Below are 26,631 nucleotides of genomic sequence, written 5' to 3' on the forward strand. Positions count from 1 at the left end.
TGTAACCTGGAAAGTTCTCTCTGGGTCTGTGTCCTCCCCACCTATGCTGTGAAGCAGCTATGCAGGGGCAGACTGTTGTCATTGGAGAGGGTTGACATGGCTTATTTGTGGAAAATGGCCGGTAACGGTTACTATGCCAATACTTAGAACAGAAGATTGGGGGAAAAATCATGTCTGTCTCTTAACTAGGAGAGAAAAGTGTTGAATAAAGTAAGGTTCCAAACTCGAGAACATGAGTAAGGTCTACACAGATATGAGATATTGATGCATGAAACTTATAGAAGAAAGCAGTGCTTGGTAAGAAAATTAGTTGATGTAAGGTGTTTGTGTGCTTACCCAAGATGCCCTGTTGGTGAAAGCAGACTTGGTGCTGCTGTTTCTAAAGAAGCCGGTGTTGAAGGAGCTAGTAAATTACCTTTTATTAGAGGAGACATTATTTTCAAGTGCTCATTTCTCATGGACTGAGGAGATAAGTGCCTTTTCCTGTGTTCTGTAAATACTGTGGGAGAGAGACTGCTGCCAGCCCCGATGCTCTTGGAAGGAACTGTCTGTCCCTCTGGTGTGTCTGTATCTAGGGTGGCTGAAGCCCGCTTGCAGTGGCAGGCACGTCTCAGTTCTGGACACTGTTTCGGGATCCATGACTAGGTAGTGCCAACATTTTCCTTCTGCAGGCCTACCCGAGGCATTAGTGAGCAAGGATAGCATCATTATACATGCTGATCGTCTGCAGGAGCTCAGGACACTGCAGTGTTTAAATGCTGGAGTACATTAGTGTGGTTTGTGACCAGGACACTTACCTGTAGGGATGGTGAATGAGTGTGTGGGGTGGTAGGCACCCTCTCTCCACCCTCCCCCTCCCCATCCCCGCTCTTTCCCTCTTCTCTACTGCCATTGTGAGAGGTAGAAAGAACTCTGTGTCTCTGAGGAACCTTCCACTCTTGGACAGAAGATGTAGTTAGGCTCCAGGCAGGGTTTCTGGGTGTGATATGCCTAAGCCTCCTGGATATCAGGTTCTAGACTGAGGGAGCAAGCGGACTCTGATGCCCAGGGACTGTGCAGTTCCAGCTCTGGGCTTGAGTCCCTTTGGGACCCTGGAAGCATATCACCAAGGAAGTGCAGCGGGATGGTAGAAACCTAAAAGTGGGGTTTGGTTCCAGCTCACCACTGCTCACAGCAGGTTGTGATTTGGGCTGCTGACCACACTTGCCCTGTCTCTCAAGCCTCCCAGTTGACTGTGATCTGACCTCAATCCAAATGTAGCTTGGGCCTTTGTTCCTCGCGCCCTGGTCCCTATGTGGCCTGGAGCCACTCCCGCACCCCAGACTCTCCTCTGGCTTCTGGGACATCATAGAGGCCGTTACCTTTCTTTCTTAGCCCTTTGATGGCTGCACTCCCTAGGGCTAGGAGTTATAGAGCTTGAGGCTGATAGTGACTGATAGTGGCTGTGTCACCGACCACTAGTTCCCTACCCTTCATCTGCACACACCTACACATAGTGTGTGCCATCGGGTGTTTGTTGAATGGGTGTTCATTCGTAAGAAAATTCTGAGAGGGCCAAAGAGAGAGAACACCTTTCCCATTCTTCAAATGATAAATGAAGAAGAGGCCTAAACTAGGCCAGCAGTTGCCCAGTCCATCAAGTGCAGATTGCCAAGCCTAGCGTGCTTCCAGATGGATGTCCACAGCCTTTCAACTCAGGGGTTCTAGAGACTGTGGGAAGTCACCAAAAGCCTGCGCTGTGGTTCCTCCCAGCTGTTATGTAGAGAACTGTCATTGCCCATCATGCACAGGGTTCTTGTGAGAACTAATTGGCATGTCTAGGGGCACTTATGCCCAAATGGGGCATTTAATATCATCTAATGATGGTTTAAAACAGTGTGCAGTGAGACTGCCCAGATTTTACCGTTTACTTCATTTCTCTCCTTCCTTCCTCTGCTGAGGCAGTAGTGCCTTCCTTCATAGTCCTTTTCATTAGGGGTGAGTTAAAATAGGACGGGCAGCACCGTGTGTGTGTGTGTGTGTGTGTGTGTGTGTGTGTGTGTGCGTGTGTGTATTCCCACTATTACTGAATATTGTCAGATTTTCATGTCCTTTTCTAAGTTACAGTTAGACAAGCTCTGTCTGAAGTTGGCAGTCCTTTGCAAGTGACAGAAACAAGGGCCAGTTACTATGAAACTTTGTTTTGAAGTCTGACTTCTGTCCACCCTCCCAGTCCCCCCGCCTCAACATCCCTTGAAGCCTGTGTTAGTGCTGGTGTGCTGATTAGTCTGCTTGCCGCATGAAGTGTGTGTATGTGTCGGCCAGACAGTTTGTCTTGAAGGAGCGTTGACACGTAAGAAGCAGGGCATCTCAGTGACTTCTGTGTGCGATCTTTTCAGTAAAGCTCCCTTTTACTTCTGTTGCAATGTGGGTTGGTAGGAGTAGTCACTTGTGGAATGGCAAGGTTTGTTTCTTGATAGACCGTTTTCTCAAAGAGGGGCTAAAAGTCATTTTCTCTCTGTAATGGTGTTGACTGATACCATCTAACCACTCACAGGGTAGGCAGGCCCCGGGGTTAGTTATTTAGCAGTGGCATTGTTTGGAAGTGGTGTGTGCCGTGCCTTAATTTTGTGTTGTGTGACTTTGTGACTTTGTTCCCTAGGAAGCCTGCGGTCCTGCAGTTCCTCAGACTGCTTTAGTAAAGTGATGCCACCAAGGAAAAAGAGAAGACCTGCCTCTGGAGATGACCTATCTGCCAAGAAAAGCAGGCATGACAGGTAGAGTGCAGAGGCTGTCCATCCAGGTCCAGGGCGTGTGCATGGAGGTTACAGGTCTTCATGCAGTGAATGCAAGTGCTGACTGAAGTAGTCTTTGCTTCTGTGGGTGATGCTTCAAAGTGCAGTTATTTAAGGATGCTTATTATATGTCTTGGTTTGTAGAACTTAAAAAGAAAACAGGCAATTTGAATTTTTAGAAATTAGTTTTATCTTTTTTGGTTTTTCAAGACAGGATTTTTCTGTGTAGCCCTGGCTGTCCTATAGACCAGGCTGGCCTTGAACTCACAGATCAGCCTGCCTCTGCCTCCTGAGTGCTGGAATTAAAGTGTGGCCTTTAATTTTATCTTAATCAATTATCCTCTGTAACCAGCATGGTGTCAGCTTCTTTACATTGACGCCTGGATGGCAGAGCCTGGGAAAGGCAGAGCCTGGGGAAGCCTGTCCTTTGGAGAGGGTCTCACTAGCTACAGCCACAGGACCAGAGCGAGGCAGCTGTTCTGAGTGTCCTCACCCACCCAGCACACCAACCACTCGAAATTTCTTCTCATATTGCTGAGAATTTAATGAAAATGGAAAAACAAGGCTACTTAAATCACATTCAGACAAATCACGTGTTACCTATGATGATGCAAAAGACTGTTCAATGTTTTTCTTAGCTATCTTTATTGTTTTGCCTTGATCTTAATAAGTAACTTTTTCTTTAATCACATGACAAATCATGTCTTTTCTCCTTTTTCAGTTGTTCCCCGTTCCCACTCTGGGTCATTTCATCATTTCACGAGTGGGCTGCATTCCGTCTTTAAACAGAGGGACTGGGATGATTTTTGTTTCTTTTCTTGCTGTGCTGGTTCATTTGTTACAGCTCCGTTGGAGGAGCAGAGACAGAGTGAAAAGGAAAGTAATGCCACAGTTACTATCTCAGCAGAGATATAACTAACTGTTGTCAGAAGAGGGGTTCCTAAGGCCCCCACCAGCTGTCTTCTGGCCAGTACTTTTCAGGTTTATGAGGCTAAGCACCTTGCATCAGGGAACCGATAAATTCTCACACTCGTAGCATTCTGTGCTATAATTTTTTTCAGTATAACTTGGTGTGACACTAATGGACTATGAAGAAGCCAGTTTAAAAGCTGGCAGCAGTTCACGTGAAACTTTGAGTTTGATTCTTGGCCTTTTAAGAACTTTGTTTATATACCGTGAAGTTGCTACATTTTAAGTGGATAATTCAGTTTGTTTCTAGTGTTCACCGAGTTGGATAAGCTGTCACTGCGATCCAGTGATGGACATTCCACCGTCCCAGCCAGTCACTCTCAGCCCCAGGCAACCATCTTTCTACCTTATGGGATCGCCTTGATGGCGTCTTGTCTCAGTGGCCTGGGTTTCACTCCTTACAGTTAGCGTGATGTTTCGGAGGCTCGTCTGTGTGATAATGGGCACCAGTGTTTTGTTTTAGCTGCTGCATTATTTTTCCATTGTATGGTCTTAGGTAAGTTTTATTTCTAGGGAATTCTTACCTGGTGCTGCTATTCGAGAGAACTACAGTTTTTTGATGAATTACCAGCTTGGAGCTAAGATAGGAATGCTCAGTCCTTTTCTCTTTGAACCCCTGGTTGGTATCCACTGCATTTACATAGGAGAAGGAAGACTTAGGGTTTGTAGTTTCAATAACTTAATAACTCAATACCATCCAGCATGGTATCCTAGCATGATAGCTGCTGGAATTTCTGTCAGAGATCAGCAATCAGTCACTGTCTAGGCCACGGATCAGTGTTCATGAATAAATTTACTAAAATGGAAAGTTGTCTATGCTCTTTATGTTATTATATAAATAAAAATTATTATCCACGAATGTTAATAAGTCTGTATATATGTGATTTGTTAAAATATATACACATTTTGTAGCCAAGTCACACTTGAAGTTCCTGAGTTCCTGCCCCCTGCCTGCTCCGTGTGGGACACTCCCCTCAGGCCTGTCACGAGATGCGGGGCTCCTGAGTTGCAGAAGGCTGCTCTGCTTCGAAAGCCAGGCCTCCAGCGCAGGCTGCCCAGCAGGCTTAGGATGGGGCCCCAGGAGCCGGGGAGCTGTCCTCCCTCTCCCAAGAGACTTTTTAAAGCCTCGCATCGGGATCAGTTTTGTTCTGGAAGCTTGGACATGAGTTGATGTTTACCTTTATTTGCTTAATGTTTTCTGGAATAACTGACTACTGACAAGTTCCTCCTTAGTCTGTGCCTGGGCTTAACCCCATTTTCATAACACAGAAATCAGGAGAATTTAATGGAGAGATAGGAGTAATTAGTGTTTTTTAAGGGTCCTTATGAATGCTTTATTTGACATGTTTTACTTTGAGTCATCTCTAGTAACTTCTAGTGAGGCAAGTTTATCAAATAACTAATATATTTTATTCTTACTGGTTGTTGATAAGTTAGTTGTATTCCTTACTGTTAAATTCTTTATTAAGATATTAAGATAGTTATGAAACTGCTTATGCTTGAAAAAGCAAAACCTTTAAAATGTATTTAAAATCCTGGGTGAGTAGACGTCTGGCTTATACCAAAACCTGCTATGGAAAGTACCTGCTACCCGAACTCAGTGTCTTCAATAACGTAAAACTGCTTTTTCAATTTGTAGCATGTATAGGAAATATGAGTCCACGAGAATAAAGACTGACGAAGAAGCCTTCTCTAGTAAGCGGTGTCTGGAGTGGTTTTATGAGTATGCAGGTAGGTAATGACCTGTGACGCGTAAAGCCGATCCTTAGGAAAACGGGAACCGTTTTAGAAGAGATTGCAGAACTCTAGAAATGGACTTTTCCAATTGTGTGTGTGTGTGTGTGTGTGTGTGTGTATGTGTGTGTGAGACTTCGTGTGGGGGTGGGGCATAGAGGCAGAACAGAAGCAAGGGATATAGTTGGAGCCAATCACCAAATATCCTATTTATAGCCAGCAGCTAAACTCAAGAATTCAGAACCCTAGGTAGGAACTGAAAAGATGAAGTACACTCAGGAGCAACCCTTCGGATTGCTACGAAGTCTAGTCAGAATACTGATAATGGGTAACTATTTGGTTTAAGCATTGAAGTAAGCTTTGCTGTTTTGAACTTGGGATTTCCTTATATCCAGTTCCTCTATTCTGAAAAGATCACCTGACAGAAACTGTTTGCACTCTTGTGTCAGAATCTCGCTGCCTCTTTGCAGTTTACGTCACCAGTTGGACAGCTCGGTGGCAGCCTTGGCCTTGTGGTCACTGCCTGGTGCTGACGGAGGGGAGGAAGGTCAGACAAAGTTCGGGCTGTATGGTTTTCGGCCTTTCAACTTTCTCCCCGTGTTTTAGTCCTTTCCAACGTGACTGGTGAACTTCAGCACGGTCCCCTCGACTGTCTCAGTAGCCCTTAGCCATTGCCCTTAGCCGTTTTCCCATCACGGGTCTTGGTTCCAGACATGTGTCTCTGGTTGTCTTACTTAGAAGTAAGCAGAGCAGCTCATGTGTGCCATGCTCTGACATTATCCCCTCCTGCCTGCCCTTAAAACATCCCAGTTGTCTCCAGGATGCAAGGCCTGGCTCCGCTGTCCTCTGATAGTAACTGTTCTTTTCACTTCTTACCGTATTTGCTGACCACGAAATCTGGGCTGGGGGCTCCGGAATTATGTTAACAACCTTACGGTCTTCCACAGGACTTTGGTATACAATTTAGGATCTGTGTTTTCCCTTGCTTGAGCTCTACTCTTTGCTCTCATGAGAGTCTTGCTCTTCTCACCACAGAGACTGATCCGGGGCACCAGACTCTCCTGGGCTTCGCAGGCGTACCCTGAGAGAAGAGCATGTTTCTTTCGGGTATGAACCTGCACAGGGCAGGTTGAAAGGATATAGCCCCTACTCTTAGTGTTCACTCGTGTAGGGCTTTTGTGAAGTTGAAGTACCTCTGTACTTGTAGTAGTTCCTCTTTTCTAGGTCCAGCTGGATTTTGTGTGCAGGGCATGGACACTGGGGCAAGACACATCATGGTATTAGAGTGTATCTATTTTCTGCCTTCCTTAGAACATGAATCTTTGAAGACAAGTTTAATTTAATGTAAAAGTGGTTGACAGTTTCCATGGGCTCGGAAAAGGTCTGAGTAGATGAAGACATATTCTATATTTTTTTTTTTTTTTTTTTTTTTTTTTTTTTTTTTTTTTTTTTGAGACAGGGTTTCTCTGTGTAACAGCCCTGGCTGTCCTGGTACTTGCTCTGTAGATCTGACTGGTCTTGCCTGCCTCCACCTCCCAACTGCTGGGATTAGAGGTGTGCACCACCGTAGCCCAGCTGGTGTTCTGCATTCTTAATACATTAGGAAGATCTTTTGATTACCTATATTGATTCACATTTATATCTTTGAAAATATGTTATAAAATTATGGAAATTTAAACAAAACCTAGCAGAGTAGCACAGCAGTTTTGATGTATGTGCGTGTGTGTGTGGTTTTTGTTTTGTTTTTTTAAGAGGGCAAGATGGAATTGCCTTTTTGCTTGCTTTTCTTTGACTGTAGAAGGTGACATTTTGGAAATAAAAATAAAAGACACCTTATTTAGGTTCCTTGTGGTCACTCATCCTTGTAGAGTTTGTGTGGATGAGTTTATGTGTGTATTTAAGTCCCTTAGCCCTCACTCCCCATTGTTAGCCTTCTCTTCTTGTGTGCCTTATCAGTTGGAAAAATGGCTTCAGATTGGGAATGACCGACCACGAGTCCCAGTTCAATTTGACTGTCTCAGACACTGAACTGGAGTGCAGGTTGGGCACAGGCTCTGAGGCACCCGGTGGCCTTTGGTGTGTGCTGTGGATGTCTGTAGGAGGAGGCTCCACGAGGGTGACCTAAGAGCAGATGTGCTGGTTTGAGCTGCGGACAAATGCTGACTCCCCGCCTTTGAGGCATGGTAGGGCCTCAGGTCGAGCGGTACATAGGGGTGACCTTTGGTCCTTTCCAGAGCCCCCATTCCACCCACGGCCCAAAGCCAGCGTGGTTAAACACACGCTGATGTGGAGTTTCTCACCTTTCCACGCCAGTGTAAACCCAGTTAGTGATTCCAGAAGCTGGATGAATAAGCCCTGTCCTCTGGGACTTCACTGTGTCTGGTTGTAGGCTCATTCCCCATTCTAATTTGGGAACCGTTCTCTTTGTCAAAACAGGATTGGCCAGGGCAGAGGCAGTGTTTAGTTTCAAGTCCATCTGAAAATGGAAATGTTTACCTTTTCATTAGAATGAAAATAGCCAATTTTACATCAACAATCTATCAGGTGTCCTCTAAATTACAGTCAATGTGAAAGTAAGAAATCAGAGAACATAGGTGTTTGTTTTTGTTTTAAACAGGACTCCAGTATAGCTCACGTGTAGGTCATGTGATTTCTGTAGGCCATGATTGTAAGCTCTTAGGTTATTTTGAGTTAAGTTCTGTAGTATTTGTCCTTTGATTTGTGAAAGCAGGACTAGGGACCAGAAGAGATGGTCACATGAGACATGGGCATTTATAAAAATGCTAACGTCTGATTTTGGAAGATAGGTTAAAAGCTACCAAAGAGACCCAAGGAGAGCTTCTTTTGCTACAGTGGTATGTCCTGTGTGGCCATGAGAATGCTCGTGTGATGGTCTTGGGGTATCAGAAATAGTTAGGTATGTTTAGTTAGAGGCCCTGTTTAAAGGGGCAAGGGTCGGGGCATCACTTGGCTTTTGACTTTTCTCCAAATCTGTCATTCCCAGTGTGTCTCCATCTCCTAGTGAGCCAGGATATGCATAGCTTCTTATTGGAGGTACAGATATATATGTTGTCCTGTCTCCCTCAGACTCTACTTTCAGAGTACCCTGCCCGAACCAATAGTGTATTCTTGGCATAACCTTGCTTGACAAAAGTTATTTATTACCTTACTCTAGAGATGAATTGATAGATTTATTCTAAAATTTCATCAAAATCCCTCTGTTAGGGTTTCTTTTGCGTTGATACACATTATGACTGAAAGCAACTTGGGGAGGAGCTTAAAACTTCCAGGTTACAATCCATCGCTGAGGGAAGTCAGGATAGGCACTCAAGGCGAGACTGGAGGCAGGAACTGATGCAGAGGCCATGGAGTACGGCTTGCTCAGCCTGCTTTCTTACCGCACACAGGACCACCTGCCCAGGAGTGGCACCACCCATAGTGAGCTAGAAGGAAATAGAGAGAGACAACTAAAACTCAGGGCCATTTGAGGGGTAATATGCAAACTAACATAGTAGAAGCTTCCTAAAATATATACGTACATGAAGGCGCTCTAGATGAAGTAGCCAAACAATGGGGGAGTCAAAGCCCACTGGCTGTCTCATGTTACCAGATGAAGCTCCCAGTCCAGTAATTAGATTGCATCTGATTGAGTTGTTGGCCACAAGGGTCTCATGGAAATCCCCAAACAACCCAGGCTGTTGCAAAACCGTAAGATGTTCTCCACAAACTGATAGCAAGGCCCCATTGCTCAAAACAACACCTAACATTGAACCTGGAAAAGTCAAGCTGGTACCTACATAGAGCCTTCACTCCTACATTCTAGCATTTTTGGAACAGGAAGGTACTCTGCATTCTACCAAGAACACCATCCAGCCACAAACCCTCTGACAATGATGTCCTGCCTGAAGGACACACTAGGGCAGAGATACACAAGGCCTGTGGGATTAACCAGTTAGTATATGATTTGATTTAAGGCCCACTCCATGAGGCGGAATGCACTTAACACTGCTTAGTGTGACAGAGAACTTGAGACTAAACACCTAGGGTACAAGTACTACTGTTCTTAAAAAGAAAATAAAAAAGGAACATGCTATACTCATAGCTTCCTCCTGAAGCAGATAGGATCAAATGCAGAGACCACAGCCAGACAATGTGCAGAGAGTTAGAAGCCTAGGACATCCAGTCTAAACAGGAAGTCTATCAAATCTCTGGCCTCGGGTCTCAGGGAACCCTGAGGAAGAGGAGACAGGCAGAGGGGTTGGAGACCATCAGAAAAACCAGGCCCTCTTAAGCCAGCTTGAAGAAAGCCCATGTAAGCTCAGAGACTGAAGTAGCACACACAGGGCCTGCCTGGGCCTGCACCACATCCTTTGTGAGTATGCTACAGCTTCTAGTTAGTGTTTTTATGGGACTCCTGACTGCCAATGAGTGGGTCTCTGTTTCCTGTGCCTTTTCTTGGGCTCTTTACTTGTTTGTTTTGTACAATTTCAATATGTTAGTGTTTGTTTAATCATGTATTTTATTATATTGCTTTATTACAGTTTTTATTATTTAAGACAGTTTTTAAATTTAAATAGATTTTGACCATAATTCTTCCCCTTCTCCAAGTCCTTCTAGATCCTTCCCCTGCAACTTTTATGTTCTTTCTCAAAAATAAAAAACCCCATATAACAATAAAATCTTTTAAAACCAAGAAAAAAAATAAAACCACACCCCCAAAAAAACAAAACACCAAATTGTAACCAAATAAAAGCATCTAAAAAAAAAAAAAAGAAAGAAAGAAAGAAAGGAAAAGAAAAACCACAAAAACTTGTAGAGTCCATTATATATTGGTCAGTTAGTTACTCCTGAGCATGAGGCCTCTCGTGGAGTGGCTCAAATACCCAGTGTCACTCTGGAGAAAATGGATTCTCCCTCTCCTAGCAGGTTTAAGTGACAGTTCAGTTGTTAGCCTTTACCCTAGTGGATAGGTTTTCACACATTCAGTCATTAAAGAAGATGTTCTATAGACTTGCCTCTAGGCCAGTCCTATGGGGACATTTCTCATTTAGGATTCCTTTTTCCCAAATGACCCTGGCTGTGTCAAGTTGACATAAAAATTAGCCAGCACACTCCCAGCGAGCAGTCTGCTCACAACTAGATTGAGAGTCGTGTTAAATGGCAGAGTGATGAGTATATTTTAAGTAATATGTATTAAGAAGCTATGTTTTACAATATTCAGAATATATTCTTGAGCATTATAATCTATATGGTGAAATCATAGTTTATAATACACAGACATGTGTTTGTAGCTAATACAATGATCGTGTATGCAAAGAGTTTGTAGAGTTGGGGTCATTTATGTCATCACTGCAAACTTTTTTTGTAGGGGGTTCTTTTTTTGTTGGCCCTGGCTGTCCTGGAACTTGCTATCTCGACCAGGGTGGCCTTTAACTCAACATAGAGCCACCTGCCTTTGTCTCTCGAGTGCCTCAGCTTGTGCTACCACACCCAGCTACAAGCTCCTGTTCAAGTATTTCTGTACAGTGTTCATTTCGAGTGTGGCTAGCAGGCTAATAAGTTGAAAACCATCATTTTTGTAAGAATGTGGATGGTAGTGTCCGATTGGAGGTCCTTAATTTTAAGGAATGCAGAAAAAAATAACATAAAAAAGATGACCCCAGGAGTCTTAACTGGGGACATCCTTGCTGATTCATGGGAGTTTTCCTTGCACCAGGTTTCTGCCTGACTCCGAAATGCAACCCCAGTCAAGACATCTCTTTTATTACTCTTCCCCTCTATCCCGCCCCAGCCCCATCCTTCATGTTCCCATCCCCACCTGCCCCCAGTCTGCTCAGGAGATCTCTTCGATTTCCTTTTCCCAGAGAAATCCATACATACCCTGTGGGCCCTCCTTGTTACCTAGCCTCTCTACAGTCTTGTGGATTGTAGCTGAGGGCCATCTAGGTTGTTTCCAGGTTCTGGATATTACAAATAAAGCTGCTATTAACATAATTGAGCAAGTGTCCTTGTGGTATGATTGAACATCTTTTGGGTATATGCCCCAAATTGGTATAGCTGGGTCTATGAGAGAAGACGGCAGCACCGAGAACATGCTTTCCTTTGTTGAGATTGAGAGGAAGAGGCTGAGCTTGGGCAGGAAGTGACGCAGGACTTTGTGGCAGGCGCTTCCTCGGATGCTCAGGTCCATCCTTTGGAGAGCAGCACTGTGTGCTTTTCCTGTGGCTTAGTCATTGCTCTGATGTTCTGCCTTGGCAGGTGCAGGGCTGAGGCACCACTGCCCCCTTTGAGTCCCAAGCATCGCCACAGTGCACGTCCTGTGACTTGTCTGATAAACATCGCTTGATACAGACATAGGAAGATTGTAGATTCTGCTGGACTCAGCGGCTTACTGGATCCAGGCGCAAAATGAGATTCTGTGGTACTAAGAGTACTACTTCACTCACTGAGTAAACTTTCTGAGGTTGTAGGAAGAATAAATAAGTCTCGCTCTTGAGCTTTTGGGGAAGGAAAGATGGCTGGCACTTTTGAATGCAGTGTCCCGAGTGGAGAAAACCAGCGTTGCATGGAGTCACGGTGAACATGGTTAATGTGGCCTGCAGGTGGAGTTGGGGGAGATTGTTTGGTTTCACTCTCAATGGTTGAGTGAGTTATCTGGGGAAGAAAGAGAAGGACTGAGAGGGAGGGCAGGCTGAGACACACAGTGTATTATGACTTCTAGCATATGTGCTACTCCTAACCACCTGTGACTCCAATTCAAGTGGATCCTTTGCCCTCGCCTAGAATGCATGTGCACATGTGCACACACACACAAAATCATAAAAGAGAACAGAATGATACATGCGGGACATGTATCATGGCTCTAGGACTGGAGGGGATCAAATTCCACAGTACTTGGGTCTCTAATATCAAATGAGCTAGTAGCTGAATCATATGACCAATGAAAATCTCCTGTTACTTTAAATCATTTCCAGATTTTATTTATAAAACTAAGTATACAGTATTCTGTATATACTGTGTCAGTAGATAATATGTCCTATTTAATGGCAAGAAAAAATCAGTATGGATTTAATTAGACAGTCTTTTCAAATACTTTGAATTGGTTGAATTTAGAGATGTGGAACTTTATTTGGTTGTTTTTTTTTTTTCTATGAAAGAAACATATATTTTATAGAGACCAGTATGTGATTCTTTGTGATGACCCTAAAATTTTTTACATGTGTTTATTATTGGTATCGTTGCCAAATAAGAATGTAGAGTTTTTAGATGCTTTAAAAAGTTGTTGAAATGGCCTTGTCCTCAGATAGCACTGACTGCCTTATCCAAAGGTTGGAGGATACAGTGGTGATTCAATTAAAAGTACAAAATAGAATCCCTAAAGACTCAATCCTTATGGGCTTAATTGAGTATTTTCCAATTTGTACTTGATTTCTTCCCAAAGGAGTTAGTAACGGCCTTCGAGTATATTTGATACAGTGCCAAATCTAACTCATGTGACCCTGCATTCTACAGGAACTGACGATGTGGTGGGTCCCGAAGGCATGGAGAAATTCTGTGAAGACATCGGTGTTGAACCGGAAAATGTAAGTCTGCCTTTCAGGACAGCGATGTGCTCTTTCTCGTCTTCATTTGTCTTTTCCCAAGTAAGGCAATAATAAAAGAAGCTTGTATTGAAGTTTGTGTAAAGACGCTTGTGTTGGCTTGTATTCTGGTTCTAGTTCCATCCATAAGTGAAATTTTTCTTTCTGTTTATTTTATTTTATGTATGTATGTATGTATATATATTGTGTATATGTATATATTTAAGGCAGAGTTTCTCCGTGTTGTCCTAGATATGGAATTCACTCACTGTCTAGACCAGGCTGGCCTCAAACTCAAGAGATCCACCTGCCTCTGCATCATGAGTTCTGGGATTAAAGGTGTGCACTATGGTTAGATTTGGGGGAGGGGGGGCTGCTAGCTCCCAAATAATGACATGGAAACTTCCTATTAGTTATGAAAGTTTGGCCTTCAGATTGTCTCCAACTAGCTCTTATAACTTGAATTAATCCATTTATATTAGTCTACATTCTGCCACGTGGCGGTATCTCTCTTTCATCTTGCACATCCTCCATGTCTGAGTGGCAACTCCACCTTTCCTTCTCTCAGAGTCCTCTCTGTCCCTGGAAGCTCTGCCTTACCTCTTCCTGCCTAGCTGTTGGCCATCCAGCTCTTTATTAGTCAATCACAGTAACACATCTTCACACTGTGTACAAATATTCCACCACAGTTTACCAGCACTGTCTACCCCGAATTTTTCCCTTTTAAGTCTTGTGGTGTAATTGTGGTCATTTGCTGGTTTGGTTTCTTGTATCTAAGAGGTACATTAAGTGATTAATCTCGATGTGTAAGAAGGGTGTGGGCACACACACCCACAGTGGCGGATGAACAGTGGGTACCAGTCACTGTGTGCTGTGTACCTTTATCCCCCTCAGTAGCTTTTCAACTTAATACAGTTCCGGATTTTAAATAATTACCCATCAAGGGTTGAGTAGGTGGTAATTACCATAAATTTCCCACAGGTCTTTCACTTCTAATTGAACTTAGCCCAGAAAGTGACTGATTTCTTAGTGTAAAAGCACTAAATATTTCCCTTAGAATTTGGAGGTTTTTAAATGTTTAATTATTTTTGCCTGGTTCTTTGTCTAGTTCATGATAGTGTTAACTATTCTTTCTTGTTCTCACATAGCATATTACACTAAAATGAAAAGTTATGTTCACGCATGTGCCCTGGTTCATAAATGGCGCAGCTTAGTTTTACAGTAGCTGCCAGTATTACAAGCATGGTGGATCCTAAAGGAGTCTGTGGTCTGGACGAGGCCTCAAGGGACCATCTCCTTTGTTGAGACATTTAAAGACGTCTGCTGCCCACGGTGAATGCTGTGCTTTTAATAAGAACTAGGGATTGAGGTTTTACCCCTTTTGGTCTTCCTTTCCCATCTCACCTTTGCCGTTTCTGTGGCCCTCTGGCTGCTCTCTCCCCATAGCGCCACCAAGACAACAGTTAAATGCTCTAAGGTACCTTTGGATGTGTCCGTTATGTGGGGTTTTGTCTTGTAATTTTTCAAAATTAAGGTTTTTTTTTCTAGTTCCATTAATTTGATAAATCATTCACGTGGGTGTAGAAGTTTAGAGACGAACAGGTTATTAGTATTTCACTTGCTGGCATCCATGGGTACAGGGAAAATGGTGCCGCTGGCATTCAGGAGGTAGTTTCTCCAGGTGTTAGCTGAAGGGTGGAAGGGAGAGACAGAAGAGGGACAGGCTGCAGGTCAGAGGAGCGTGGGAGGCCAGGGTTAAGCTGCAGGACTCTGAGGGATGGGCTGAACATTTAGCCTGAGGCGGAAAGCCTGTCTCTGTGTGGGCTGTCCTGGCATTGATTCTGACTGGAAAAGGAAAAGTGCTCAAAGCTCCTCGCCCGCAGCAGTTCTCAAGAAAAGGCCACTATTCTTGCCATCCTTGTTGGCAGTTAGGAACCTTAGAGAACTCTGTTTCTGTAGGAATAGAGACAGTCTCGATATGTGAAATTGTCTCGAAGACTAAAAGACTAAATTCAGCACTGGGTTGTTTCCAAGCATGTGTTAGTGTGCTTCCGCTCTGATGGCGAGTGGAAGAGGTCCTGTTTCACATCCCGAAGAGATGTGTTCAGTGAGCCCGATACCCGTCATCGCCCCTTTGCCTCCACTAGCAAGCATGTTAAAGGTATTTTAACTCTCCACCTCCTGGTAGTCATAGCTAGGAAATTTTATCAGGCCCGCAAAATTCAAGTCTCCTTTCTTTTACTGCATGTTTACCTTAAAAACATGTAGCTTTCTTACTGGTATAAACCAAGGACATCTGCCAGGTTATTTCCCCAGGGTGACTGTCCCCTGTGGCTGTTTAGCCAAACCTGGTGTGTGCGTGTGTGTGTGAGTGTTCGTGTTTACAAGTTCATGTTCCTTCACCCTCTCCTTCTTATTAAATACATTTTTATGTAGAATGTTAAAAACAAATGATTACATCATTTCCTCCTTCTCTTTCCTTCCTCCAAACCCATCCATATAGCTCCTCTTTGCACTTTCAGATTCATGGGCTTTTTTCCCCATTAGTTGTTATGTGCACGTACACATTTGTGTGTGTGTGTGTGTGTGTGTGAGAGAGAGAGAGAGACACTCTTCCACAGGGAAGACTATTTCTCGTACTCTCCTTACTGGCTTTCCTTAGTTGCTTGAAGTTGTTTGAATGGGGTTAAGGCCTTCTGCTCATTCCCTATCCACATGAGCATGTCCATTGGTGCCCTCCATGATCTGCTCATTCCCGATCCACATGAGCATGTCCATTGGTGCCCTCCATGATCTGTTCATTCCCGGTCCGTGTTAGCATGTCCTCATGTTCTGCTCATGTTTGTTTTACTTTGTGCCTGAGTTTTGGGCTAAATAGAGGCCTAGCTTGATAATACGTGTAGTTTACATAAGCATGTGGGTTGGTTCACCTGAGGAAATAGAAGTTAACATGTCAGAATTGCAGGACATCTGAGCTGTGGAGAAAATCTGCTACGTGTAGTCTGAAAAACATCCCTTTGGAAGGGATGTTTTCTTAGTAGCCTGCTAATCTGTAAATCACATTTTTTTTTACTGTTACTTAGCAATCATGTTTTGACCTTTTTAAATAAAAAAAAACCCTACTGACTTCTTAAATTTAAGGTTTTAAAATAAAGATAATTTTATCACTAGTTTTTTTTTATTATTATTATATTATCTGATATTTTGTAGGTGCTTGTCAAACCCAGACTAACTCAGTTTTAAAGCCACCGTTCATATGTTGGCGATTGGACCGCGGTGAGCAGAAGCTCTTGTAGGACGCTGGAGTGGTTAGTGGCTGAGGTCTGCTTTGTCACTGTGTCTCTGTATTTTAACAGGTGGTCATGCTTGTCCTCGCTTGGAAGTTGGATGCACAGAACATGGGCTATTTTACTCTGCAGGAGTGGCTGAAAGGAATGACTGCTCTCCAGTAAGTCTCGGGGCTGCAAGGGTCACGGTGGTTAGTCGTGGGGGTAAGAAGATGGCTGGGATAAAGGAAGGGGCTCTCCTGGTCTCCTCTGGTGCTTACCTCACCCCTGGGAACTCAGGATGTGGTAGAGTCTGAGAGAAGAGAAGCCTGCTAGTGTGGCAAGCCTCCCACTAGAGCATCCATTCAGAGATGGAATACACCCATCCTGAGGACAACGATGGGTGCCTTTTAGTAACTGAAGTGTTTGTATATTGGTTGCGTGGCAAAGAGAGCATTAGTATTTTCCTGGAATATCTCTGGGAAGAGATTGGTCTGCCTTTCCCATGCGTGTGAGCCATGTATGTAATATAAAATTTTATAACAGCCAAATTTTAAAAAATTGACAGTTTTCACAGAGAAACCCTGCCCCTAAAAATAAATAAATAAATAAATATTGACAGTTTCAAACCTTTTTATTTTATCAAAGATATCCAAAACATTATTATTGTAATATATATCACTCTTTAAAAACTAAGCTATTTTCTTTCTCTTTAAATTTTCAAGATTTAGTGTGTATTTTATATTTTCAGTTCATCCAGTCAGTCTTATTAACTATGTTGGACCCCTTAGTCCAGATTAAGAAAAAACAGTCAGTAGCCTTATGTATTTACTTGGTGTGTGTGTGGGGGGGTGTGGGTGTGGTGTGTAGGTGCACACTCGCTTAGAGTTTCATTCAGAAAGACACATCCTTCTACTAACTAGGAGGGAGAGAGTTGTGGGGAGACCCCAATTCAGATGGTGTTGAAGAAGAAGCGCTGGCTTTGGCCTAAGAACCAGGAATGTTTATCGTTTTCTTTCCCCCTAACTAGGAGTAATGGACTTGACTGTTGCTGGATTAAACTTGTAACTGAAATGGTTTCCTGATTTTATTTAAACTGTGGTGGGGTTATCAGCTTTGCTATCACTGCCCTGTTGATACCAGCCTGCACTGTGTATTCCGCCTTCATAACTCATGCCCTCTCTGCTGTTTGCCCATCTGAACCTCACGATGTAAGACATGCCTGGCTTTATTTTGACTGTGGCACAGATGAGGAGACCGAGGACTTAAGGACAGCTATGTGCAACTCGTGAAGGTAGAGCTGGGAAGAAAAGCCAAGACATTTGGTTCCTAACATACAACCGTGCTCTTGAGCGTGGCCTGTGGCAGAGGACTGTTAGGCGGAAGTTACCGTCCTTGTACAGATACACAGTCCTTGCCTGTGTGCGCTGCGGTTTTGGGATTCTGGCCTCTGGATCCCCTAGGTAGTGCTATCTGTCATGGTGGAGAAGGCCGCCGCAGGACTTTGAAGCCTGCTGGCTCATCATTTTCCTTGCTGCCTTCTGAGAAGATTATCTCCCAGCTGTCCTTTTTAAGTGTCCTTGTGACGCGAACGCATGGCCGTGCCACGATTCGGCTTCAAGGCTTCAGAGGCAGCCACGGCATCTTTCAGGTCCAGTTTCATTTGTACTTAGGGGATAAGATGTCCATATAGATGATTCTCTTATATGTTTATCTTTATAAAAATTCTTATCTATGACAGGTCTCGCCTGTGTGCTTGAGTGCTGTACTTCCTGGAAGAGACCTGTGTCTCCATCTTAAGGGGACAAGGGAGCTTACAAAACTCTTAAGTTATGAGTTCTGCTATGAGTTCTGGTCTGTGGTGCGGTGCATTTGGTGTCAAGTGGAATCTCGAAGGTGGCGATGACCTAATCGTAGAAATTCAGGGTTCAGTAGTATGACTCACTGTGAAAGTGGAGGAATCTGCTCTCTCTCTTTTGTGGTTTAAAATTTGGAGACTGGTTTCCTTATCCAAGATGGAGGTAATCATTTAGGATAGAATTACTACAATCTCAAGTTTTTAAGAACCTTCTATGCAGGAAACATTTGAATGACACTGAAATGCCAAGTGTCACATCCTGGATAAAGGAAACTGAACAAGATCAAGATTCTCTCTCAGTGGTTCTCAACCTATGGGTCACAGTCTTTTTGGAGGGCAGGCCAAATGACTCTTTCACAAGGGTCACCTAAGGCCATCAGAAAACACAGATATTTACACTATGGTTCCTAACAGTAGCAAAATTACAGCTATGAAGAAGCAATGAGAATACTTTTATGGTTGGGGTCACCACAATATGAGGAATTGTATTGAAGGGTCGCAGCTGTAGGAAGGTTGAGGACTACTGCTCTATTGTATTGCTGTGATCTGATAGGTGTGTTGGTTTAAATGAGAGTGTGCCCCACAGCCTGCATATTTGAATACGTGGTCCCCAAACTGGTGGCACTGTTTAAGGATGTTTAGTGTTGTAACAGGAGCAGCGGGGCTGTGTCCGCAGCACCCCGGCTGCCTGCTAGCTTATGCCCGAAATAACAACACACAAACTGTATTCATTTAAACACTGCTTGGCCCATTTCTATCTAGCCTCTTCTCGGCTAACTCTCGCATCTTAATTTAGCCCATTTCTAATCATCTGTGTAAGCACCCCAAGGTGCGCTTACCGGGAAGATTCTAGCCTACGTCCATCCTGGGTCGGAGCTTCATCGCGGATGCCCAGGAGAGCGAAGCAGGGCCTCTGCTCCAGAGAGCAGAGCTGTTGAGTCTGAGCTCACTTCCTCTTCCTCCCAGCATCCTATTCTGTTTACTCCTCCCACCTATGTTTTAACCTATCAGGGCCAAGGAGTTTCTTTATTGCTTAACCAATGAAATCAACAGATTGATATATGACACTCCCACAGTTTAGGAGGTATGGCCTTGCTGGAGGAGATCTGTCACTGGGTTAAGCTTCTAGTTAACCTCAGTGTTAACAGAGTTCAAGCCCCTTTCTGGCCAGACTGGCTCTGTTCTGTCTTCAGCGCTAGCCATATTCCCACTCCTTTCTTCCTGCTCCCCCGACTGTGAATGTGGGCAAATGCAGGGAACAGTAACTATGCCACAGCTTGAACATCACACTGCTGTTACGTTTCCTCTGTTAGACAATGTAGACCATTACTTTAGATTCAACCCCACTCAGGTTTTTAGGACGTTTCCTTGGCAAATATAGATGATTGTCTCCAGTCCAGTTCCCAGAGCTGTCTGTGTCCATTCCCCCACCCCACCCCCAAGAGCTGGCAAGTACAGACTTTCCTGTATGCAGCTCTCTTGGCACTCTAGTCTTCTATGCTTGGGGTCAGGATCACCCACTAAGGTCCGTCTGTGGCATCTAGGACTTTTCCTAACCCCTGGCTTTAAACCCTTCTACATTCCTCTAGTAAACCCATCCAGAGACATCTGAACCACACTGTCAGGTGATCAGCTTTGTCCATCTTCCTTTTGGTTCAGTTCAGGACTCCAGCGCATGGGGCGGTGTGGGGGTTCGTCCCTGAGTCAGTGTGCTCTGGAAATACCTTCCCAGGCACTGAAAGTTATGCTTCCTGGGTGATCCTAAGTACAGCCAGGGTGACAGCGAAGGGAACTGTCCCCAAGACAAAGTCCATCAGGGGCAGGGCCTGGAAATAACACTTAGAGGTTCATAAGTAATAGTCACTCTGCTAGGTGAATCAGCTAAGTCCTGTTTATAAGACAGCTTTACCGAGGCCACAGGAAACACAGGGGAACACGCTTGCATTACTCGATGGATCGCGGTCTGTCTGTCTTTCATCTGTTAATGCTCTTGTCATATCTTAGATTTCTGTTTGGAGATCTGTTTTTTAAGAAATCTATCTTAGATTTCTTCTCCTGGTTTTAGTCATTTTCTTTGTTTGTTTGTTTTTCTAGACAGGGTTTCTTTGTGTAGCCATGGCTGTCATAGAACTAGCTCTGTAGACCAGGCTGGTCTCTAACTCAGAGATCCCGCCTGCCTCTGCCTCCTGAGTACTGGGATTAAAGGCGTGCACCACCACTGCCTGGCTGGTCATTTCCATTTTGTTAAATCTGTGCCATGAAGTTGCAGCTCATGTACATATGATACAAATCTGTATTTATAAGCAATGATACACATTTTACTTCACTTAAATCCCTATAGCACAGCACCAGACACAGAGCTGCTTATAAACAATGGGAGTTTATTTCTTACAGTTCTGGAAGGAAGCCCGGGCCAAGGCTCCAGCGGCCCTGGCACCTAGCAACAGCTTGGATTTGGCTAGTTGTGTTGTGTGTGTTGTGGGGTGCCTTACTGCTGCTCTGTGCTCACAGGTGGTTAGGGCAGACAAGCTGCTTTAGGCTGCTTTGTTAAGGACACTAATCCTCTTCATAAATGTTTGCCTTCATGACTCAGTCACTTCCAAAATTTTAAAAATAATGGTTTTACTTACTTGTTCAAAATCCTGTGACCCATTTTTACAGCATGTTCTGATCACTGCCGTCCACTGCTGTTCCCACCGTCCCTTGGTGCCCTCACCCCGTCTCTCTCCTAGCTTCACATCTCCCTTCTGTAGTAGTATTTTTTGGTTATTAATTCTTCCCTTTGTGCCTGGATGTGGCCCCCCCCCCCCACTGAGCAGGATGCCCACATTTTCATACGATTGCCTTGGGGGTTAAGATTCAGCATACAGCTGTGTGAGTGGGAGAGGAGGGGCGACCAGGGCTGTTGCCCCACGGTGGGACTGCGTTAGAACTAGATGTGCCTTGAGCTTGGAGAAGGGTCAGATCAGTGGCCAGTTTTGTGTAAACTAAAAAGGTGGCCTAGAAAAATAGCTTGGACTAAGTGAAGGGGCCGTAGAGAGGGCAGTCTGTACTTAGAAGTATGTTTCACTCACTGGGTTTTGTGACTTTATCCTGTATATACAGTTAAGGTGGAAACATGGCCACTTCTAGAAAGCTCTCTCTGGTTCTTCACTCTCCCTTTCCTATATATAATCTTATCCTGGGAAAGGGTCCTTGCTGAGTGGCCACTAGATGGCAACCTATTGTTCCAAGCAGGGTGAGCTCATCTCCTTGTGGCATGTGTTCTGAGTTTTTAGGGAGGCGCCTGTGTGGCAGAATGTACCCTACTGGATACATGAGGTGGAATTCTGTATGTGCATTTGATATTTATCTCATTTAAATAGAGATTTGTTGATGTCTCACAATTGGATGTAAGTTCCAGGTGTCTGTTAAACATGGGGCATCTTTCTTTAGGGATGCAAAGGTCACGCCCAGGCGGGCCACAGATCCTGTGTTTGGTTTCACTGCTCTCTGCCCAGCACCCAGGGCTACTTTGTCTTCTGGTTCTTGTGCTTGAGTCTGTGAAAACACTGTTGCCTGGGATTAAACAAAACACTCCATTTCAGTCTGGCCCTTGGGTCTCCTTTCCAGTGAAGAGTAAACTTGTTTAGATATACTGGCTTCCTCCTCCGTAAGCCATTGCTGTTTATAATAATGCTATTAATTTTTTCTTTAATAAGATCTTGGTTCTGCAGTAGTACATTCAATGCCAACTAAGCCAGCTTCCGCTCCTGCATGCCAGACATACCTGCCCGTATGCTGCCTTGGGTGTTTTTCTCATCTCTGCCATCCTCGCTTGGGTCCTGACGCTAGTGCTAAGACTAGCGAGAGACTCTCAGCATCTCGGCTCTCCCTGCCCCCACACTCTTGAGAGATTCCCAGAGCTGTGGAGAGTGCAAGCCTGACCTCTCCTGTGGTGGGAGGACTCTCCATTGTGGGCTCTGTTTGTAGGACCCAGTCTGAAGCCTCGCACAGGGGAGCACAGGAGACTTGAAGGCCTGACCCTACCTCCTCCTCTCCGTGTGCACTTTCCCTCTGTTTATCTTCTCTAGCGCGATGCATTGTTGTTAAGCTTTAGGACTTGCCATGCTCCGTTTGCCACTGGTGCTTTGCACCTGCTGTCCCTGACATCTGGAGAACCCCACTTCTCCAGAAACATTCATCTCGTTCTTGGGTATTTCTCAGCTTTCATGTTAGCCCTTGAAGAAACTTTTTTCTTACTTCTAATTTTAATATTTTATTTTTTGACACTGGAAGAAATATGGGAATTCTAGATTGTTGAGTTCTGGAGAAGTAAATCCTCTAGTTTTGGGATTCTAGACAGTATATTTTAGGAGAGAGATGCAAGACTCACTTATATTTGTACTTTGCCACCAAAAAAGAGCTTTTGCAGATTTTACTAAAAACAAAAGTAGTGTACTCTATTTTGAACTATATTATAGTTTTTAAAGTAAGCACTCATTTGATAATAATAGATTATATAGTATCTATTCTAGCAAATAAATAAAGGCTCTGCAGAGAAACACAAGAAGCCACCCTCTGCATCGGGCATCTTTAGTGTTGCTGGGGAAAGGGAGTTGGTGTGTGCAGACACACGGTCACTGTGCATGTGGAGGTCTAATCTAGACGGTCAGGAGAATGAGCCATGGTAGCCATCCTTTTTGTTTCGAATGAGTGAGTTTATTAAGCATGTCATAGCAGATGTAAGTAAAAAAATAAGTCTATAGTAACAAACATCAGCAAATTGGGTGCACAAACCATCCGGCGGGATTGGCTGGGAAAGCCATTCCGTAGCCCGTGGAATTCCTGATAGACAGAGACCCAGGCAGAGAAGACCCCTTGGATGCCAATTCCATAAACAAAAACAGCAGGAAGGTTAAGTCCTGGGCTTGCGGCAACCCAGCAGCATTGCTAGAGTTCCTGATTGGGTGGTCCAGGCGGAACAGTGTCCCTCCGGGGGACTTGCAAGTAAAAGAGCAAACAGAGACCTCATCAGATCTTCTGGAAACAGACTGGATTGGAGAACTGAGGCGGTCAGCTAGAGTCACCCGTCCACCTTGAGTTGTGTCCTGTCCTGAACTTTCAGCCTCTCCCTGGCCACCTCCTCTCCCTCACTTCAGACCCTTTTATATTATAGGGTAACCCGTGGTAACCCTGGTGGAAGGAAGTGCTTTTTGCCTTCCAGCACTTTTTATACTTGGCCTGTTCTGTTGTTCTCCTTAGTCCCTGTCACAGCTGGGGGTGGGCAGGTGCATCCATGCCCCGGCAAGCATGACATAAAGTCTGTTTGAGTGAGGGCTGGGACCGGAGGAGAGTCAACCCCTTCTCAGTGAGTTCAAATAGTACAGGACAGCTCACCAGTAGAACATAAGGTCAGAGGAGGACTTTGTTGTCGATTCTTGGTGATGCTAAGTGAGTTCTAGGGATAGGACCTGGGTCACCAGACCTTGTGCCACAAGTGCTCCACCCCCACACCCCCCGCCAGCCATCCTGTTGGCCTGGTTCTCTTCTTTAAGGCTTATGTGTTGCAAATAGAAAGTTAATTTGTAAAAATAACTAATTAGCGTGTTTCCTTATCAAAAGTATAAACACTGTCGCTCACTGGTAAAAACACATTGTCATCGTCAGGGCTCCCTGGAGAAACAGCTGTTTTCAAGTCTGGGGCTGGAACATTCTGTGCCAGAGAGCAAGGAAATGCTCGGAGATTGGTAGAGGCATGTCAGGAGGATGCAGACAGGGTCAGTGACCCCCTGTCCAAACTGAGACTGCTTGTGCACTGCAGAGAACAGAGAGAGCAGCAGATGGAACCTGCTCAGTGAAAAGAAACGGCACACTAAGTCCACAGAGAGACAGAGAGGACGGTGGAGCCCAGAGCTCCTCAGGGTCGCAGGTCGGGAGCTGTTGCTTGCACCTTTGGGGGTGGCCCTAGCAAGGCTATAAAACAGCTGTGTGTGGATGAGTTGGGGTGTGGAGTGGCCATCCAGCCCCCCTGCCCTTGCTGCACTGGGAGAGGCCTGGGAGATGACAGACGCTGGGGTGGGGCACAGGGGTGGCACTTGGAGTGACTACCAGGTGCATTCACTAGGGCCTGTAGGAGAGCACCAGCTGAAGGCATGAGGGGCCTTCACTGATGTACCCGAATGTCACTGATTTGCAGGCTAGGTCAGTGTCACCACGCTAGTCCGTCTTTCTCATCTGGAAGTGGATTTACAGCCTACTTCTGGGGATGTTGAGGCATCAGAGAAACAGCAAGTCAGAAAAAAACCTGATGAACTGGGTAATCAACAGTCTTGAGATGTTATCACACAGACCATTTTGTATTTCAAAGCTAGGAAAGGACTTTGAGATGGACACTCTGGGGCTGGGAGAAGGCTCGGTTCATTTGCTGCACATTGCATTAGGGTTGAGTTGCTCCTCAGACCCCATATAAAAAGTCAAGCACAGTGGCATGTACTTGGAAATCCGGCACAGCGAGATGAAGACAAGTGGGTTCCCTGGGGGTCCATGGGGCTCTCTGACAAGCCAGTCTAGCTTACTCAGTAGATTTCTGGCTAGTGAGAGACCCTATCTCCACAAGCAAGGTGGACACCTGAGAAATGACAACTGAAGCCACCCTCTAGCTCCTGCATGCATACATATGTGAACACACAAATAAATGCTAAGTGGGGAATCCGGTGCTTACTCCTCCCCGCAGCCATACAAATTGATTTCAGCAACAGGGAACAGCTTGATGTGGCAAGCTTCCTCACAGTATGCCCTGGAAGGACATGGGGACACAGTGCCATGTTCCCATCAGCAGCACGCATAACCACGGGGAAACTATCTGACAGAGTGAGAGGCTACAGGGACAGCTAGAATGGCCTCTAAAGCAGCGACAAGGGCACTTTGTCAAGCAGCTGGCGATGATCCAGCTTGTGTGCTTGCTAGCTGAGAAACGTTGGCAGGACACCGAGATGGCATGAGGGTTGATGGGAAGTGGCATTGAGGCTTTCAGGTGGCACAGCACTGGCACACACATGTGAGAGGAGCGTAAATGTGAAGGGTGTGTGCATGTGTGCTTGGTTGCTGTGTATCCACGTTCCTGTGCCTTTATCACTTACTAAAGAGCGCAGAAAGCCACTGGTCATGATGGACACAGTCCAGCTTCTGGTGTTTTTATTCTTTTGGTTTTATATTACTCCAATTTAAAAAAAAAAAAGCAAGCAAACACCCACTCAGGTTGTAATTTGCCTTTATTCTGTTTCCTAGATGTGACACAACAGAAAAACTCAGAGCTACTTTGGATTACTTAAGATCATTATTAAACGATACAACAAACTTTAAGCTCATTTACAGATACGCGTTTGACTTTGCACGGGTGAGTTCTCTGGAACCTGTCCAGATGTCCCCCCTCCCCACCCCTCTTTTATTGCCTTTGGAGATTTGCTTTTTACAAAGACCTTGAAAAGTTAGTCCTAGGGCATGAATAGGTTTCTAATGCTTTGAAAAACTGATTCTGGGCCAAGGTGTGTGTTAGCTAAAAACTTGAGTGGCAGCCATTCTGAAATCCAGCCCCTGTGCCTGGCTGAGGCACAGCTGTATAGGAGCACGCGATATCAGAACGGTCAGATAGGTTTGAAAGGCTGTCCCTTCTCACACCACAGACCTTTGTCCCTTGAGGGAATAGAGTACTGATCAACCTAATCCAGTCTCACTTGGAAACTGTTACTGTATTTGGAAAGAATGTGAATTCAAACCAAGGCTGATTTTCTGTTTGTTTCTTTAGTGATTCAAGTCCAAGTTTGTGGCAGTTCCCCGGGGTGGGGGTGGGGGGTGGGAAGTCTGCTGTATGTTCCCAGAGACCCGGCCATAGCCCTTGTAATTGTGCTTTATTCCAGATTAGCGTTTTCTGTGTGTTTGTATGTTTGTTGGGTTCAGATGGCTAGACTTCACTCGGCTGCTTTCTTAATAGTTCTGTTTGATTTTAGTTGTGAGGAGGGCTTCTTCCCTTCTCAGTGCCCTTTTTATTCTTCACTCTTTGGTTCTAGCAGTTTAGCACCAAAAATGTATTCCATGGTGAATTATAGTTTGTCTGCAGTGGTACATTAGTACTGCTCTGTGGAGCCCTAGTTCTTGTCATACTGGTACTGCCATCTAAGTCACCATGTGCATGGAATTAACTGATGCTAGAAATAGAGAGATGAGATTACATGTAATGTTTGCCGGAACGGCATTTGTGTAATTATATGTAGGAGGTAGAGGCCAGGTACCTTGATTGTCCTTGAACTAGCACTGTAGACCATGCTGGTCTTAAACTCACAGAAATCTGCCTGCCTCTGCCTCCTAAGGGCTGGGAATAAAGGTGCATGCCACCACCGCCTAGTTCCCCTGGTTCCCCTGGATTTTTATAATACATGTCGAGGTCTCTTCAGGAATATCCTAACTTTCTG

At 44.7% G+C, this 26,631-nt stretch overlaps 1 protein-coding gene across 6 annotated transcripts in view; it reads left to right on the top strand.

The window, feature by feature from the left end:
• Positions 1-26,631, top strand: part of Dcun1d4 (defective in cullin neddylation 1 domain containing 4) — a 68,998-nt gene that overhangs the window by 29,192 nt on the left and 13,175 nt on the right. For all 6 annotated transcript variants that reach the window (XM_050149935.1, XM_050149937.1, XM_050149936.1 and 3 more), the window contains 5 exons: positions 2,642-2,756; positions 5,383-5,474; positions 12,990-13,060; positions 16,414-16,505; positions 25,451-25,559. In XM_050149935.1, coding sequence (XP_050005892.1) covers positions 2,642-2,756; positions 5,383-5,474; positions 12,990-13,060; positions 16,414-16,505; positions 25,451-25,559 — 479 coding nt within the window. The remainder of the gene's footprint in view (positions 1-2,641; positions 2,757-5,382; positions 5,475-12,989; positions 13,061-16,413; positions 16,506-25,450; positions 25,560-26,631) is intronic.

This window comes from Alexandromys fortis, unplaced genomic scaffold (assembly GCF_014885135.2).
Source record: "Alexandromys fortis isolate MF-2015 unplaced genomic scaffold, M_Fortis_MF-2015_v1.1 scaffold_0, whole genome shotgun sequence".
NCBI lineage: Eukaryota > Metazoa > Chordata > Mammalia > Rodentia > Cricetidae > Alexandromys > Alexandromys fortis.